This window comes from Motacilla alba, chromosome 15 (assembly GCF_015832195.1).
Source record: "Motacilla alba alba isolate MOTALB_02 chromosome 15, Motacilla_alba_V1.0_pri, whole genome shotgun sequence".
Lineage (NCBI taxonomy): Eukaryota > Metazoa > Chordata > Aves > Passeriformes > Motacillidae > Motacilla > Motacilla alba.
The window spans coordinates 8,771,085-8,789,344 of NC_052030.1; the positions used below are offsets into that span (position 1 = coordinate 8,771,085).

Below are 18,260 nucleotides of genomic sequence, written 5' to 3' on the forward strand. Positions count from 1 at the left end.
TCAAAACAATTCTAATGTCGTCTGCTGCTCCTGTTTGTGAATGTGTGGAATGTGGTGGAAGATTGTTTACCTGAAGGAATTTGGTGACTGGATTCTGCTGAGGATTGTGTTGTGGTATTCGCACACCCCAGCCAGGAGCCTCGGTAGAACTTGTCCCTGTCACAGTGTCCTGCACCGGCCAGTGTCACACCCCTGAGGCACCGCTGCAATTCCTCTCCTCCAGGCTCCTCACAGCCTGAAGGACTCCTCCACTTGGGGCCGATTTCAGCCTTCTTGCAATGGTTATGAGCTGTTAGACCTGCAGACTCCTTTCATTTTGTATTTTTTAGCGCCAGCTAAAGGTGGAAGCCCCAGCCCGGCTAAACCTTGTTCGGTTGTCGTTATTAGTCCTTCTCGTGATGCGACGGAGGCGAAAAGAAACGGTTTCACAAGAGGGCGGCATTGGCCGCGGAAACCGAGGCTGCTGCGGCTTTGGTGCGGTTTCATTTGTGCGGCAATACAGGGGCACCCAGAGCTAACCGCGACCCGCGGGCGGAGGATTTCGCTCGCAGCAGATTGTACAAGGGGATTTTAGCTTCTCCCGAGTGACAGAGACAGAGGAGGGGGCGGACGGCGGCCGAGCGCCAAGGGCGGTGCCGCCAGGGCAGCGGAGCCGCACACGGTGCTCGGTGTGACAGCGGAACCGGGCTCCCCGAAATTCACCGACACTGCAGCTCCGCACTTCCCGCACGCTGCGGGCGACCCCATTCGGCAACGGCGTCGTGAGGGCCCGACTCGGCGGAGCGGGCAGCCGGGGGTCCGGCACCGGCCCGCCCGGCAGAGCGGAGCGTCCGTCCCGCTGCCCTGCAGGGCCGCGCTCGGTACCGGGAACCGCCTGCACCGCGCCCCAGACCGGCCCCGGCCCCAGCCCCGCCCGGCCGCGGTCCCATCCCGGCCCCGCTCTCTGTCCCCGCTCCCCGCCCGCCCCGGTCCCTCACGCCCCGCACCGGCGCCCGGCGATGACGTCACCCCGCCAGCAACGACGGGAGGGCGGACGCGCACCGGAGCGGGCCCGGCTCGATCCGATTGGCTGCCGACGGGTGAGGTGTGAGCTCGCGGGGGGCTGCGCGCCCTCGGATTGGCGGCGCCCGGCGCGTGCGCGCCTCCGGGCGAGGCCCGAGCGCGATTGGCCGCGCGGGCGGGGGCGGGGCCTGGCCGGGGAGCGGCGCGTGCGCGGAGCGGCGGGAAGATGGTGCTGATCAAGGAGTTGTGAGTGGGGGCGGCGGCGGCGCCGGGGCCGGGCCGGGGGGAGCGGGGGGAGCGGGCCCGGGGCCGCCGGTACCGCTGCAGCGCCCGCCCGCGCCCCGCCCGCGCCGCGGCGGCGGGTCTCCCCCGCCCGCGCCCGCCGCCGCCGGGGCCCGCCCGCGCCGCTCCTGCCGTGTGGCCCCGGGGCCGCCGCTTCCTCCGGGGCGCGGGGCCGCTCCGTGCGCCGCTGCCGCCGTCACGGGAAAGGGCGCTGGGCACCGTTCGGGCGGGGCCGGGCGGGCCCTGCCCGCAGCGAGAGCCGCGGCCGCGCACCGGCTGCTCCGCGAGCCCCGGGCCGGGGCGGCGGCGCCGCGGGGCTCTGTCCCCGCTTTCCGCTGCGAGCGGCGCGGGTGGCGCCGGCGACAGCGCCGGAGCGGGGCCGCAGCCCTGCCCCGCTCCCTGCTCCGGTGGCGCCGGGAGCTCCGCGGCGCGGGGTAGAGCCTCGCGAAGCACGGGCTGGGTTGTTCCTCTCTCTTCCCACCTTTTGGCCGCTAATTATTTCCAAGTCCGGTGGCTGGAGCCTCAGTGGTAGTAATGGTAATGTGTAGGTTGGAAAGTTTATAAACAAATTTGGCATAACGCGAAGTTATTATGACACAGCTGGAAGTAGATCCCAGATTTCCTGGCTCTTTTGTGCAGGTTCTAACATGTTCCATTCCTTGTGTTTCCTTTTGTAACATATCTGGCATTGAACTTTACTTGGGTTTGTTGGGTTATATCCAAAGCCTCCCTGTCACAGAGATTTCTGAAGAGAAAACTTGAATTGGCTCCTTTTGACGCTTCTTTCTTCAGCATCTGTGTTACCTGTGTTCTCTGCAGGTGAAGCCTAATGACTCATTTTACTGAGTTTTCTCTTTTCCTCTTTCAGCCGAGTGGTTTTACCTTGCTCCGTGCAAGAGGTATGTCCTGATCATCCTCCCTGCTTTATTCAGACTGAGGGCTGGGAGGGGATTTTGTGTCAGCAGTGTGGCCAGCCTGAGTCCAAACATTCCCTGTGCTGTGGCTGCACTGGCATAGATGAGTGACAGAGGTGTGAGCCCTGTTGTGAGCAAGGAATTTCCAAGGAAGCAAATGCAGCACTGAGCCTTGAGGTGTTCTGAGCCTTCCACTGCCACCAGTGCAGTTGTGCCCTGTGGCAGTGCTGTGCTGCTGATCCAGCACTGAAGCACTCTTTTCCTGAAGCCACAGGTGTAGGAATTGTCTTCCCAGACCTCAAGCCAGCCATTCAAATGGCACTGAAGTGCAGTTAAAGGAGAATCTTGATAGGATCTCTGTCCTGACAGGGTGTTGAACGTGCTTCTGAGGGAAACATCACACTTCTTCTGTAGTGTGCGTTTCCTGCGTCCTGGAAGGGCAGCATTCAGTTGGTTGAAAGTGTGAATTGGGAAGGTGCAGAGCTGGAAATCAGCCACTCCAAAATCTGTAAATTCAAAATTGATATTTCTTGGTGCAGTGAAGGACAACAAATATGCTTAGCTCTTGGGATAGGAAAAATGAAATTATGGTGTGCACCAAAGTGTTGGGTTGCTGTGGAACAGCTGGGTGTAGACCTGGTGTTTGTGAGCTGCAGAGAACATGTTGCCTTGCAAAAAGTTGTCAGAATTCACTAAATATCTTTTCTGTGGTGTATTTGACTTTGTTGATAGTCTTTTTTGTACTACTGAATTGTCAGAGGAAACAGCTAATTGTTTTTAACATGTGAAAAGGTTTTGGCCAACTTTGGTGCTAACATTTGACTTCTCTTCCCTTTGCAGTATCAAGTTGGGCAACTTTATTCTGTGGCAGAAGCTAGCAAAAACGAAACAGGAGGTGGGGAAGGAATTCAGGTCTTAAAAAACGAGCCTTATGAACAGGATGGCGAGAAGGGACAATATACTCACAAAATCTATCATTTAAAGAGGTGAGAAAAGCCCTGATGAACGTTGTAGTCCCTTGGTATTGAGCAAGAAATGTTGAAAGGTGAGGTTTAATTTGCTGAATTGTCCATGAGTGCTCTGTTGAGTGGGGAAATGTGAAATGCTGTGGATTTTAAATATGTGGGATACTTGCCTGGGACAGCTGAAGGAATTGTGTTTGCTTGCTCTGGACAGGAGTCAGAAATGAGTGGGACTCAAAGTTCCTGCTGCAGGTCAGGAGCTGCTTGCCAGGGAGCTGGAGTGAGGGCTCTGCAGTGCTCTGCCTTAGCAGGTGTCTTTGCTGCTCTGCAAGAGGAAGGATAGCACAGCATTCCTCATGATCACACAGCTCACTTGGTTACTTTGTCATTACCTTCCCCATTTTTTCTCAACCATGTTGTGATCAGGAAGGTTTTTGAAGTTCCTGTGTATTTCACTGCAGGTGACAGCGTGCATCATAACCCCTCAAATGCTTGGGTAGAATGTGCCTTTCTTATTGGAGTGGGAGGAACCGGTGAGGAATTTCAGCTGGCAGGATTTTAAACACGTTGTCCATGTTTGTTTTCCCAGTAAAGTCCCTGGGTTTGTAAGGATGATTGCTCCAGAAGGCTCCCTGGTGTTCCACGAGAAGGCCTGGAATGCGTATCCCTACTGTAGAACAAGTGAGTCTCCCCGTGTGTGTTCTTGTGTTGGTGTTTTTATATGTGAAACCCTTCAGAAACAATTGTATCTAATAATGCTCTGTGTTTTCTTTTCCTTTCCATTGCATGTGTTTTCCAACGACGCCAGTTGTGACAGTGAGTATTTGAAATCCTACCGATCATATATTGGGGTTTTTGAGATATATTTTGTCTGTTACTACCATTACAATTGTCTGGCTCCAGCCTGTCAGGTGTGCCTTGCTAGGACTCCTGGTGCAGAGTATAACAAAGTCCCTCCCTTTACTTTATTTGTCTGCACGTGGCTGTAACTAGAACTGTAATTTGTCAGAGAAATTATTTCATTTTCTATGTCTTCTTTTATGCCTTTAATTACCATTACAGATGCATAATGTCTGTCCTGAAAAGAGACATAATGCTAAAAAAAGTGGGAGGGGAAAAGTGACATATCAGAGGCTTGTGCACTCCTGAATGCAGGAGGAGCAGGGAAATGGAATCAGTCCCTGCCTGTCTGAAATGGCATTGCTGTAAAATGAATTCCTGCCCCAGTTAAAATGGGGTAACTGGGAGCCTAAGTGGATCAGCACAGCTCAGGATTTGGGTTTGTTTTTTTAAGATGCATGGGAGGCACATCATTAAGATTTTTTTGGTGATCTGTTTAATGAAAACATATTAGTTAAATGTTAAACTGCTTTATCTGCTCACCTGCAAACACGGTTTAGATTGTTACCATGTGGATGTGACACAAGTGAGTTGGAGCTGTTGAGCTTGACTCATCGTGGTGCCTGTGCACACAGGTGTGTGCCCTCTGACTTTTGGAATCAGCAGGGCTCTGGGATTGTCTTTAGATGTACAATTTGGTGGCAGCTGGACCATTGTGATCCAGCTTTATGAGTGTAATTGTGCTGTACAGTAACATCCAACTGCTGGATGGATAATTTGAGAATTTGATAATTTGAAACTTGAACATTGAGGTAAAGAACTTCAGGGTTGAGGACAGCAAATGGCAGGGTTATTTCTACTGGTGTGCACAGGTAGAGCTGCATTTCTTAAACATGACTGGTTTTAATTTAGTACTCACTGCTCTAGTTCAAGATTATCATATACCTATTTCTGTGTGTAGGTAAGGAGCTGTTTGGTAATTTCAGTACATTGTGTTGCTGGTCAGGAATTAGCAGTGGCATGTATGTAGATACCCTTTATCTAAACTTGGAGCAGAGAGGTGTAATCAGACTTGTGCTTTTTGCTTTTAATTCTTACAGAATGAATACATGAAAGATGACTTCTTCATAAAAATTGAGACCTGGCATAAACCAGATTTGGGAACAACAGAGAACGTGAGTTGGGGTTTGGATACCAAGCCTTAGTGCAATTGTACAATTAGTACAGATAAAGTATTTTATACCTGGTGACAATGGATAATTACTGCATAAAGTCAATGCCTGACCAGTGAGTAAAGCAAGAAAAGCAATTTTCAGGTCCTTGCAAGGTGGTCAAGCTGTCTCATCTAAGGAGAACAGGAGAAAGGGTTTGGTTTTTATGTTTAGAGGTCAATACAGATGCTTGATTCTCATGCAAATACTTAAATAGCTTTTCAGCAGGTCCTTTTGTTAATTTCATATTCTTTTACTGTAGACATGCTACTGAGAGTTAGGCTGACAAGTTTATTTGAAAACAGGTTGCACAAGAGCACTGGAGTTGATCTGTGAACGCTGTAGTCAAATACTGAAGCTGCCTCTGTGGATTGTCCCAGCTGGTGATGTTCTTGTTTTCTCCCCAGACAATCAATTTGGTTCATTTGTCACTTAAGGAAAATTTTGATCTGTAGTGACAAACATTTACAAACCATCCAGGGAGGAGTAGTTGTCAGTCTGTTTCCAGTGCTTGGGTGAGCTGTAACTCTGGATGTGCTGAAGAGGGGGATTGTTCTTGGACAGCTCCCCTGGCTCTAACTGAGTTTGGGTGTGCTGGACAGACCACAGGTGTGGAGCTGATCCATCCTCAGACCTTTACACACCCTCAGACTGCGCCTGGTCCACCTTCAAGGCAATCCTGTGATTCAGGGAAGCTGGGAGATCAGGCTGTTGAAACCTGCATATTTGCACTTGGAATTTTTACACCTTCTTTCTAGCTCAAAAAGTTCATGCAGATTATGGAATGGGTAATGGTTCTAATTAGAGCTTGATTTCATTAGTGCTAACAAATGTGACAGATGAATAGAGCTTAATCTTAAATCCAGGTTTCCTGAATGCACAAGAAGTGAAGGCTTTGTGCTGGGTTAAAATTGATTAGCGAGTGAATGAAACTGTAATTGTGGAGATCATTCCCTTTGAGAAAGGCAGAGGAAGAAGGGGTAGGTTTGGAGAATGCTGCCTTTACAGCATCCTGAAAAACTCCCTGGCACACACATGTACTGCACGAGGTGATCACTGTGTGATTCCCATGCTGGGAATAATTCCTTCTTTTTTCTTTTATTTTTGTTTTTTTTGCAGGTTCACAATTTAGATCCAAACACGTGGAAGAGCGTTGAGGTTGTCCATATTGACATTGCAGATAGAACTCAAGTAGAACCAGGAGTAAGTAAATGTTCTGCTGTTGGCACTGGGATGTAGCATGCAGCTGATTCCACTTTGTGCTTTGTGATTTTAGTGAATAAGCTAAAATGGTGTGGATTTTACCCAACAGAGACATGAGAAGTGTCTTTAACAGAACCATTCATTTATGTGCCTGCCTTCCTTCTTTGGTTTTGCTGCTGTTTCTTTCTGCACATCTGGATCTGCTGGGGCTGCTGCTGGTTTGTTAAATTGTAACAGCTGGACTGTTGGATGTGTAATATTTTTTGGACAGTAGGGAAGTGGTAGGCACTGATGTGGAGACTGTGTTTGCACAATAAATGTGATTGTCTTGGTTTTGTGCAAGGAGAGGCTCTTTATAATGTTTAACTGTTATTTTCTGAAAGTAGATACTTGGATATCCTACATTCTGGGGAGAGGACCTCTTTGCAGGAAGTCTTTGGAACTATTTTCAGTCCATAATCCTCTTTTTCCTTTTGTATATTTGACCTACGGAGTATCAAAACTGAGTGCAGAGTGGTCTCACCCAGAGTCTTAAGTCTCTTTTGATGTACATTTCTACATTGTTACATTTCTATTTCCTTTTTATAAACTTCTAACACCATTTCCATGTTTAGCGAATATTTTAGAGGATATTTGCAGATTCAAGCTCACAGTATAGCCCATTTTTGTGTAGGAATACTTGGGATTCATTTTCACCGTGTGATTGAATTTTTTATTTCTGTTTCATCTCCCAGAAACTCTGTTTTGCTAAGTCCTGACTTCATTAACCAAAGCTTGGCTTTGTGATTAAACTCTTAGCAGACACTGGTAACTCTGAGTTACCTGCAGACTGACATCCTTGCTGTTTACTTGATTTCCCCTTCTGGGATGAGACATCAGGAATCCTCTGGGACCCACACTTGGGGTCTCTTCTGTTATAAAAGTCTGAAGTTTCTGGCCTTTGTCTTCTTTCTCTTTACTTCTTAGGACTTCAGGAGAGACACTTTCTATTTGTGCTGATATCTTTATCAAGTTTAGGTAATGGAACTTAATTATTTTTTTTTTTCTTGGAAGTTCAGCTACCTCATAACAAAATTGCCAAGACTGACATGCTGACTCGTGCTCATTTAAGTATGTATAGAAATAAATTGGGTGACAGCTGTGACTTTCTTTAGATACACATTTAACCCTGCCTTCTGTTAATCATCTCCAGCATGCAGTCTGTGTCACTTCATGTTGTTTGTATATAAAAGTGACTTCCCAGGAGAGAAAGACTTTTTAAAGTGTAAGCAAAAATGAGCACTTGATGAACATCAGAGGAGGCTGTGGTTTTGGAAATAATTTGTAGAAAAGTAGAGTGTAGTGAAAACAAATTGAAATCAGGCTTATAGCTATTTTTGTACAATGGAGACATTAAATGTCTTGTTTAGATCACAGTGGATTTTTATTACTTGAAAGAAAGTTCTAAAATTACAGTTTTGTATGAATCAGATTACACGTGGATTTGGAGTTTGGATTTCTGTGTGCTGTCCATTTTTCTACAATTTGAGGAAATATTTTGGAGTATGGGAATTGCTCTTTTGTAGTCTGTAAGGAAGTGTTAAAAGACTCTCAAGTTGCAGGGCTTGATAGGTGGATCTCTCCAATTTCAGACTTCATTTATCACAAGAGGCAGCTAAACAGCTCCACGTTATTAGTGCTGAACCTTGGAATCATCACGCAATGACACATCCCATGGGACAGCCTATCTGTGTACAAATAGGATGTGCTTTTAGTTCTGTGCCCCTCTTTTCATCCTGTTTATAAATACTCATCTCTCCCAGCCTTGTTCCTAGTGACCTTTAACTTCTGGCTCTGGGCATGGCACCACGATGTGCGTCCGTGATAACCAGGCTGGTTTCATTTCCCATTTGAACCTTGGCATTCTTTCAAAGGTGATCTCAGGCAGCGGTTCCCCTGATAGCTGTGCTGCAGCTGCAGGACTCTTCAGGAGATGGGAGTGATTGCAAGGCATTTTTTATTAAAAGCCATTTAGCTAAACCTACCTAACACACACGAGTGCCTGTCAGGGCAGCGTGCAGTGGTGCTGGTGACTGTTTCAGTTTTGAGATATGGGAATCATGCACTGAGTTGGGAGTATGGCACACTTGGATAAACCCTATTTTGGTCTTCTGGGGTGCTGTGAATGAGCACTCAGAGTGTGGATGACATTGGAGGGAAGTTCTGGTAGGTGGTACCTTCCTCAGGATCTATATGTGAGTTTTTTGCTTGATACCACCAGTAGTACCTACATCCTCTTGCTTAAACACTAACACCATATTGAGCTAGAAAGCCAGAATTTGTGTCCACCTACCTAGTTAGTGTGATGCCACTCCATGTTCAGTTCCATTTTCATGGGTTTGCAGATCGGGCATCAAACTTGGATAATTTTCATGTTAGGTTCTAAAAGTTTTCTTAAAATCATTCTGTCCTGTTTGAATTTTATACCATTTGATAGTGAACCATGAGTTCTCAGGAGCTCTGTTAGCACTCTGAGCAGGTCTAAAGACTGAGAATTGTAAAGAAGTGCCCAGGTTCTGGGTTTGTTGTGATATTACTTCATAGTATGTGGTTCACTGTCTCTCTAAATCATTCTTTATAACAGATGGTTGCATTCATGCATAATATACTCAGAATTTGAGCAGAAGCTGCCTGTGAAATGGTATTTGTGTATTTCTTTGAAATGGTTTTGCTCCTCTGTCCTGTTATGCTGCTGCAGGCTGATGTTTGCCTGTCTAGCTTTCCAGAGGGCTTCAGGGGTTTGAGCTGTAATATTTGCTCCAGCAGCTGCCTGTTTTTCTTCCTAAGAAGGACTTGTTGTTGTCAGGAGTTATGCTCTTGCTGCACAGATATTTTCCTTAAACTCCGCAAAGAACTGTTGTTTATTTGTACTTTGGCTCTAGTCCAGTCTTCTTCCCTGCATGCTTGTAGGATTTGTGTGTAGAGAAGAGTTCCTACAATGCTCTCCTGTCCATCCAGGCTTTAGTCTATAAAGGGTTTTTCCTGTCCTTAATAGGATTTGGGTTAACCGAGTTCTAAAAGGTCTTGGTTCAAAGCTTCTGTCTCTAGCATAGGAAACTCTACCATGACTCATCTGTTTCCTTGGAATTTCTGTTTTCACTCCTACATTTTACTCCTAGATAACATTTTCTTCCCCAGTGTTTCCAGCTGTGGTTATTTTTATGTGGGTCCTAAATGCAAGAGCACAGTTGCTTTTTACCAGTGTCCCTGTGCAGTGGGAGGTAGGATGGCAGGTGACAGCATCATGTGGACTTGAGTGTCCCTGGGGCATCCAGAGCAATCATTCCACTCCATCAACCAGGCAGATCAAGGCTGCACATGCAGCTCAGTTGAAATGCCTCACACCACTACAGTGAGCTCTGCTTTGGCAGGATGTTCACACAGTGAAAATAAATTCAGGCTTGTCTCAATGCAGTACCTGGTTTTATTTATAAAACTGGCACTAAGAGGTGGAATTCTTGTGTTTCTGTTTGGCATGTTGCTGCCCCAAACCAGCAGCAGTTCTGCCAACAATTAGTTACATAGAGCAAAATTGTTTATCCATTGCTATGTCTTGATTCTCCTCAATGTCTTCTATCCAGTGGTTGTGTGAAGTTTTTAAAAGGCAGTTGTGAGCAGGATTCCCTCCTGTTGTGCCTCCTTCCCTCCTGTTCTGCCTCCCCAGCAGAGGCCATGTGTCGCAGCCTGAATAGCTTTAGCATGCTGCTTGCTGAATTATTGCCTTCTCCTCCTCTCAGGGCTCACAGACCCAGTGGGACAGTGCAGATGTCCCAGTGTGCACAGCACAGGGCTGCCCTGGAGAGCTGTTGTGTTGGGAGCAGGTGTGATGGAGCCAGCCTGGCAGCTGTGCTGCACCCAGCCTGCTCCAGCAGAAGCTTAACACGGTGGGATATTGAATCTGGTGGTGTTTTCTGACTCTCAGAGTGTTTTATGTTACAGGACTACAAAGCTGATGAAGATCCTGCATTATTCCAGTCAGTTAAGACAAAGAGAGGACCTCTGGGGCCAAACTGGAAGGTAGGAATACCTTCTATACTAGGAACTGTTGTTCCAGCCTTATGAAGTTTTTATCAACAGAAGAACAAAGTTCATAGTTCCTTCAGAACTTGGCTCAGCTCCAGTTGAGGAACAAATTTTCTGTGGCCCAGCACATCCCTCATGTGACACCCCAAAAACAGCAGAGAACTTGCCAGTACCCTCTTCCAGCCATCAGAATCTATGCCAGGAGGGAATGGGCTGTGTGTGCCACACCAGAGATCCCCACAGGAGCTGAGCAGCCCACTGCTGTGCCCTGCAGTGAGTCACAGGGAGCCTGTCAGGAACTGCCCCAGGTTACTGATTAGAATGTTGTTTTTCTGTAATAATGCTTTTATTATCATAACAACATAGTTAAATTGAATTAATTTACTATGAATTATACTATTTATCATTCTAATGCACTAATTAGAATTATAATTTCTAATAATTAAACTTTTCAAGTATTAACACTTCTTTTCTGTTATCCCCTAACAGAAGGAGTTAGCAACTGATGAGGAGTGTCCCAAAATGTGTGCTTACAAATTGGTGACCATCAAATTTAAGTGGTGGGGACTGCAGAACAAAGTGGAAAATTTTATACAAAAGGTGGGTGCTTCTGCCTTTTGGGGCTGTGTTGATGTGGGGGTTTGAGCAGGAGCACTGGTGCAGTTTCCTGTTGCTCACAGCCAGGGAATTCCTGTCCTTTTCCCCGGCCAGTCAAACCATTTGTGTCTTGGTTTGCTGCAAGTGGGGCTTCACTGGAATTACCAGAACAATTCTCTAGGGGAAAAAAAGCAAAGTCTTCCGGAAGTGGCTGTTCTGGTTTGGCTGCTGCCACCTTGGAGCTGGAACAGATTTTAACAACATTCTTCATGATTCTCAAGTAATGTGAATGGCTGAACTTTCTTGAAACTCTTTTTTTGATAGTGAAATTTGTTCATTCTTTCCACGTTAAAGCATTTGACAGATGAGGTGAATTTAAATTGGATCCAGGGGTGTGAGGTGGCTGAGTCTGTAGCAGTGTGAAGCAGCACTCACTTGAAGATTTTAACTGTTCAAACTGAGCAGCTGCTATCACTTCACCAGCCTTTAGCAAGTCCTGCCTGTGATCTAATGCTTGTTTATCTTCTTAAAGCAAGAAAAAAGGATATTTACCAACTTCCACCGCCAGCTGTTCTGTTGGATTGACAAGTGGATTGAGCTGACTATGGAGGACATCAGGAGGATGGAGGATGAAACCCAGAAGGAGCTGGAAGCGGTAAGAAAGCTTTTATTTAAGGCTGTGTGTGCTTCTACCTGCAGATTTATCTGTGCAGAAACTGAGGCAAGTTGTGTGGTGTCCATGGCTGTGTGTGTGTTTGGGCAATTGCTGGTGAGCACTGTGGCCCCTTGAGTGCAGCCCCATGGGCTCCTGCATTCTGTGCTGGTTTAAGGTAAGTAAATGTCATTAAATGCAGGGTGTCTGCCCTGACTACCTCTGTGTTTATGGCACCACACCCACTGCAAAAGTCCCACTTAGGGCCCTTTTGCCACTTGTTGGTTGGAAATCAAATCTGTCACTGTCCCCTTCCATCTCGTGTCTTGCTTTGTTTCATTTCTGATCATGACTAGATCTGATTGCTTTTTCTCTTCAAGCATGTTTTCAAGCGAGTTTGTGTCATCTGTCAGCTGTTCCACTTCTGATTAGCACACCAAACCAAAGTCTTACTTCCAAAAAGAAAGTCAGTAAAATCAGCTGAGATCATGTCAGTTTTCCTGCTTTAGTGGCTGTGAGGACCAAATCTGTGTGGCCTGATGTGTTGTGGGCTGATGCCTGGGAGAAAGCTCAGACTCAGGGCACTGTCACTGCTCTCTCCATTCAGAGGTAGAGGACCACCACAGGCTGGGCAGGAAGCCTTCTTCTGTAGAGTCTTTCCAGAACTTGACCTTTTCCATGAACCTTTCCCATATTAAATCCCACTGGCATTTTTGCTGTTCTTGGATTTGCAGTTGTATTTCCTTCCCCTTTTGACAATTGCTTCATGCCCCAAACCCAGTCAGGTTACCCAGCCAGTTCCAGTGTCTTGGTTCTTCCAAGACACAACGTGTCTTCAGCTACAGCTTGCTGTTTGCCTGGTTTGACCCATGCCAGACACCCCTGACCTGGTTGCCCAAGGCTCCAGACCAGCTGTGGACAGGGGCCCTGGGGCACATTCTGTGCCTGGTGAGTCTTTGCTCTTGGTACCAAACCAGCTGCAGCTTCTCCCTCCCCAAGGAGAGCTGCTCTCCTGCTCTCCAGGGGCTTTCCAAGCAGTGTGGAACAGCCTGTGTTGTGTAGGGATGTTTCCTGTTTTTGGAAAAGTGTTTCTTCACAGTCCTGTGCTGAGCTGCAGCACCAAATGCTCTTTGCCCCTAAGCTGGAGGGTTTGGGTCAGCAGCCCCAGAATGTGCTTTGGACAAGGTTGGTGTTCACTCATTCTTGTAGATCTTGTGCTCTCTCATGGGCATTTGGGTGTTTTTGGCTGTTGTTTTCTCAAATCAAGGGGATTTCTTGAATTCTAATTTATGCCTGATCCTGTTCCTAGAGCCACCTGTTCCCAGGTGCCTGTGGAGGAGGAAGCATAAGAGCTGTCCTCTCTGAACTGATTTTTGCCAGAAGGGTTCCCTTTTGCACATCCATTGTTCTTAATTTGGACTGAAACTGACTTTATCCAGTTTCCCTGAGCAAAGGTAGTGGCAGTGAGGAGTGCACACCAGAGGTGTGCTGGAGAGAGGTAGCAGAACCTGACACACCTGTGTGCATGGTGAAATTGTTCCTTTGTGTCTCTGTGGACTGTGGATGTTTTGTTTCACATTTCCCACTGGTAAGTAGCTCCTTTTAAATACTTTTTTCCCAAAATATTTGCTACTCTTTTAGTTATTACCTTAAGCCAAACCCAGTTCACATGTGTCTGGGTATAACATTTATCCTCATTCATAAACATCAAATGTATTTACTTAATATTTTCTCATTTTACAAAGGCAAATTGTTTTTTTGCAAATTGTTGTGTAAGATGTTAGTGTCAGGAATTTGGAATTTGTGTATTGTTGAAAAAGTTGGTTGTTTTGGTTTGTTCTTTTTCACAAGATAAATGTATGATGTTACACTAACCCAGATTTCTGTGGATATTGTGAAATGTGAGAGGAGTGAGGACCTACTGTCTTGGGGTTTTTCCAATTATTGCAAGAGGGGTATCTACAAACACCTATAAATGATGTAATTTTCATGCGTTTGTGGTGCAGTGCATTATTGGACAACCTAAGGGCAAAAATATCACTGCCAAATAATATCAATGCTAGTTTGATCCAAAATAATTTGTCATCTTGTTTCATATTCAACTGCTCCATCCATTGTGCTCACCAGTAACTGCCATTACATCCCCAGTACACCAGGAAGTGTGATCTATGGCCAGGAGCTCTGGGAAGGGGGTGCTCAGGGGTGAGGTGCTCAGTGTGACACAGATATGTCCCTGCAGTGGTCAGAGTGGCCAGGGCAGCCCCAGGCAGTCCTGTGATGCTGAGAGCCAAACCTGGCACAAAGCAGGGCTGGCAGTGCATGTTCTTTCCCACACAGTGTCCTGGTGCTCTTCCCTTTCTCATGAACACCTTTTCTTCCTTCTGCTCCGAGCTGATCTTTCTCTGGGTTCTGTGCACATTCCAGTTCTTTTGTTGCTGCCGTGCTTCATCTTCAGTCGATTTTTATAGTCAGGATCTCTGCTTTTGTTACTTTCTGTTATCTCTGAATCCTCATCAGTGTTCTTCCAGAGTTCCTCTATCCCAGTCCATCTTTTTATCACTGTTTATGTTTCACTTGGTGGATTCTGTCTCTGGCTGCTGGAGATGAGAAGCACCTCTGCTCCATGAAACATGCATCAGCTCATCAGTGCAGAGTAGGAAAGCATCGGGTCCAGCCAGAGCCCTGTGACCAACCTCTCTCATGCCTGTGCGAGGGTAGAGATGCCACACTGGGTACCCTGAGCAGCGATTCCATGCTGGAGCATCGTGGGCTTGCTAAAAATTCCAGCAGCATTGTTTACAGCTGCTCTCCAGTTCCCGGGTCTCCTTGCCAAAAAGAAACCCCATACCATGGCCAAACCCCCTGAGCTGTAGCTGGTGCTGGCCCTGGCCAGGGAGAGGCAGATCCTGGCCCTGCAGGTCATCCCTTGTCTCATACTAACACGGCGCGGCAGGTTCTGTGTGTGGAGCTCACCTTTTATTTCACTTCAGATGCGTAAGAAGGGTTCCGTTCGAGGCACTTTGGCTGCGGACGTCTAGAGGAGTTCTCTGTAGGTTCTGAGGCAAAGCGAGCTGTGTAAGTCTTAACTGCTGGATGGAAAAGGAGAAGAGGGATTAATGTTCTTTTGGATGGGAATTGCTAGCAGAAATCATCTCAGTGTCCACATAACCCACGTGGGCCTTACCTTCCTCCTGCTCGGTAGCGGTGTGGTGATCAGCAGGTGGGGCTGACCCAGGACAGCAGGTGGGCACTGATGCAGGCACTAAGGCTGGGAGCAGAATTCCTGCAGCGTTGGCCACCTGTCCTGGTGCCTGATGCTCACCCACTGCAGGCACCCGAGGTGTGGGATGTGCTGCTGTCGTGGCGATGGCGCTGAGCCCTGAGCCCCTTCTGGGCACCAGTCACACAGGCCAGCATCGCTTTGCTGCACACAGGAGCAGAGTGATCTCTGGACTTGGTCCATGTCACTTAGGGAAGCTGTGGAGCAGCACCTTCCAAAGACTTTCAGTTCTTAGAAATCCAGTTCCACCGGAACGCTAAACTGTGTCAGAGCTGTTACTGCAGGAGCAGCTTCTCCAGGAGTTAGAGGCTCTTGGTGCTTGTGCCCAGCCCTTTGGTGCTGCTGTTCCTCACAGGGACTGCTGTAACATCCCAGCCCAAGGGTGCCACATGCCACTGATCTGTGTGGGCTCCCCAGTGAAGGGAGCTGCTCCCACCCCTGGGGGCAGCTCCCAGCCAAGGACAGCTCCCGCTGAGATTCCCTCAGGAGCCGGCATTGCTTTGGTGTGACTCTGAGGCCCTGTCCTGCTTTTCCCTGGAGATAATCTCCCTGTGTGTTTGGAGCTGTGTCTGCAGCAGCTGCTAATGCAGAACTTGCACTTCCTCTCTCCACAGCTGCGTAACCAAGGCCAAGTGAGAGGAACGAGTGCTGCCAATGACGAGTGACGCCGGACGGACGCCGGTGCCGGATCTTGGCTGTGTGTGTGGGTGCATGACTCTGTATATAACTACACACACACATGCAGACAGAAGGGGTGGTTACAGTGTCTCTGGGTGCTATACCTGTCCTAGCAAAGATTCCAAGGAAACTGCTTTCATTATGTATACCCCAAGCAAATAAAAAAATCAACTGAGTAGTGTCATTTAAAGGATGAATTTTGCTAACTGGTATGTTCATGAATGTCAATACTGGACCAATTTCTGCCCTACTTGTTTTCTCTCCTGTCCAAGTCACTCTGCTCTAACTCGCCCATCTCTCATTGTAAAGGAACACTCAAACAAGTTAATTTCAGTTTTATGTCTTCCCTATGTGATGAGTTTTTGGAATAGGAACAATGAATGTATTTATAGCTATTTATTTCTGGATTGTCATTATCCTCTAGTCAAATCAGAAAAAGAATTTCTATTAGTGGAAATTGGAAAACTTTTACTGTTGAATAAGTTTAACCCAAACTTTACCCACTCACTGATTTAAAAGAAAAAAAATCATGTTTTATTGGACTTTTGTACATTGAAATGCTAACGGTTTTCTTCATTAAAATTGGCAAGACTAAGGAAAAATGGCTTGTGATTTATAAAGTAATTTGCAACTTGAAATTTTTCAGAACCTGCTTTTTAGACAAATACCCTGACAGTACCTGTAGAGCATTTTCCAGTGTATCTTAAGCTGGGCAGTGAGGACAGAGTCAGCCCTTCCCTCCAGGAATACTCCTGCCAGTGCAGTGGCTGTTTTCCAGAGCTTCCCTTTGGAAGCCATGCAAGCATTCTGGATTTCACACACAGCAATGGAATATAATTGTGATTTTAGCTGTTTTCATGTTGGAAATACACTTTGGGAGATGTAGACTTTCAGATGTGCTGACAGTTTCAGTTGTAGCCCCTGACACATCCCCCTGCTGTCTGTGAGGGGCTGATGTGTGAGAGCCCCTGGGATATAACAGATGCCTCCTGTAGGAAACGCCATAGGGAAAAGGACTTCAGCCTGTTTCAGGAACCATTCAGAGCACATAACAGGGGGACATTACCCTAATGCTTGTTAGATCAAAGAAAAAGTATTTTTAAAAGCACTAGTTAGATAAAGATCTATCAATGCCTGGTTTCTTCCCAGCACCCTTGGCAGGGCAAGCCTTGCCTGACTTCCCAGGAGGGATCTGATTTCTGTTACCATCAGTGCCAGAACATTCCTGCACTGGCAGCACGGGCCAGGTGTGCTGTGCCCCTTGTCCTGGTGCTGTGCACGCTGGCACTGCCACCCCTGCCCAGTGCCGGTGCCTCACCTGTGTGCTGCAGCAGCCACCCTGCAGCCCCACAGCATTCAATGTGTTTGATTCCTTTCTGGGTTAGTTCAGTGGTTGTTTGTCCTGTACCACCAGGAGGTTGGGCTGGTAAAGGCAGGAGTCATTGAAGTACCCCTGGAACCACGCACAGAGGTCATTAAGTACCCCTGGAACACAAGGGCTCAGGTCACAGCGCTGGAGTTTGTGTCCTGCCATTTTTAATGTGTTACAATGCAGAGGGAAAGGGGCCCTGTGACTTCCATGGATTTGGACAAGTTGTGAAAATTTGAGAGAATCTTGTAGTGAATGTACAATGTTTTGTTTCCTTCGGCAGTCTCTGGTGCAACTGACAAGTAAAGCAGGCAATGAAATTTAATTAAATAAATTTGATCATAAAAAGCTCTGTCTCTTATCTCAGGCACTCACGTTTTGCTCCTGAGCTGCTGTTTGGGGTCCCAAAGGCTGCTCTCACCCAGGGCTGGGTTTGGTTTGGGATTTCAGGCTGAGCAGCACCTGGAACCTTGACACTGCTGAGCTGGGAGGACTCTGCACGCTGGCAGAGGTGGGACTGGGCATGAGGAGGGGCTGCAGTGGGAGTGCCTCCCACGGGGCACCAGAGGTGCTGAGGGGCTCCTGGATGTCCCTGGGGTCCCATTCCTGGGGCTGGCTGAGCTGCAGGGCTCTGCCTGCTCAGGTTGTGCAATCACCTGCTGCAAACGAAGGCTTGTACGGCTCCTTTGGTAAATGCAGAATGGAATTCTGTCTTTACTGCCAGCTTGTTTAGCTTCCAGATGGTGAACCAACAGGAAGCAGTGGAAGTGTAACGTAGTTTTGATGTAATGGATATGTAAACGTGATAGTTATTCACTGCAATAGACTGCTGGGAGCCATATTCCAGCAGTAACCTTTGAAATCCATCACTTGGCTGTACACAAGTGTGATCTAAAGGAGACTTGTAAGGAATTTGGTGTTTTTCTGGAGGATTTTTAATCACTGAAGAAAAATTAGAATGATTTCTGTCTTTTATCTTTACATGTAAACAGAGAAATGTCAGGGGAAAAAAAAATCTGAGATTTTGGATGTTTTGGGATTTTCCACTCTCAGGCCTTTCTAAATACTCTCTGAGCAACCTGAAAATGTCCTGTAAGACAATTTACTCTGCATTTCCAAGCCTCAGTTGTTTCAGCCATGTTTAGGAGCTCCATCATGTCCTTGAAATGCAGTGCCATGGTTTTATGGCAAAATCTGAAGCACGGGGC

General features: G+C 47.1%; 1 protein-coding gene across 2 annotated transcripts; it reads left to right on the plus strand.

The window, feature by feature from the left end:
- The first annotated feature begins 1,142 nt into the window (after positions 1–1,142).
- Positions 1,143–16,286, plus strand: PITPNB (phosphatidylinositol transfer protein beta). 2 transcript variants are annotated; one of them, XM_038152616.1, is made up of 12 exons: positions 1,143–1,248; positions 2,153–2,183; positions 3,039–3,184; positions 3,750–3,841; positions 3,969–3,976; positions 5,101–5,175; positions 6,331–6,414; positions 10,393–10,470; positions 10,966–11,076; positions 11,606–11,728; positions 14,716–14,800; positions 15,620–16,286. In XM_038152616.1, exons 1-11 carry the CDS (start codon positions 1,229–1,231, stop codon positions 14,761–14,763), a joined length of 816 nt encoding a protein of 271 aa, XP_038008544.1. In that variant the 5' UTR covers positions 1,143–1,228; the 3' UTR covers positions 14,764–14,800; positions 15,620–16,286. The 2 variants fall into 2 exon arrangements, with proteins under 2 accessions (XP_038008544.1, XP_038008543.1); XM_038152615.1 differs by lacking the exon at positions 14,716–14,800 and having other exon boundaries at positions 15,620–16,285.
- Positions 16,287–18,260: the final 1,974 nt, after the last annotated feature.

What these genes read in the sequence shown, in the direction of transcription:
- PITPNB (XM_038152615.1), top strand. Translation starts at nt 1,229, where the DNA reads ATGGTGCTGATCAAGGAGTT. An exon ending in ATTTGGGAACAACAGAGAAC is followed by an intron (nt 5,176 to 6,330) that starts GTGAGTTGGGGT and finishes TTTTTTTTGCAG; the next exon opens with GTTCACAATTTAGATCCAAA. An exon ending in CCCAGAAGGAGCTGGAAGCG is followed by an intron (nt 11,729 to 15,619) that starts GTAAGAAAGCTT and finishes CTCTCTCCACAG; the next exon opens with CTGCGTAACCAAGGCCAAGT.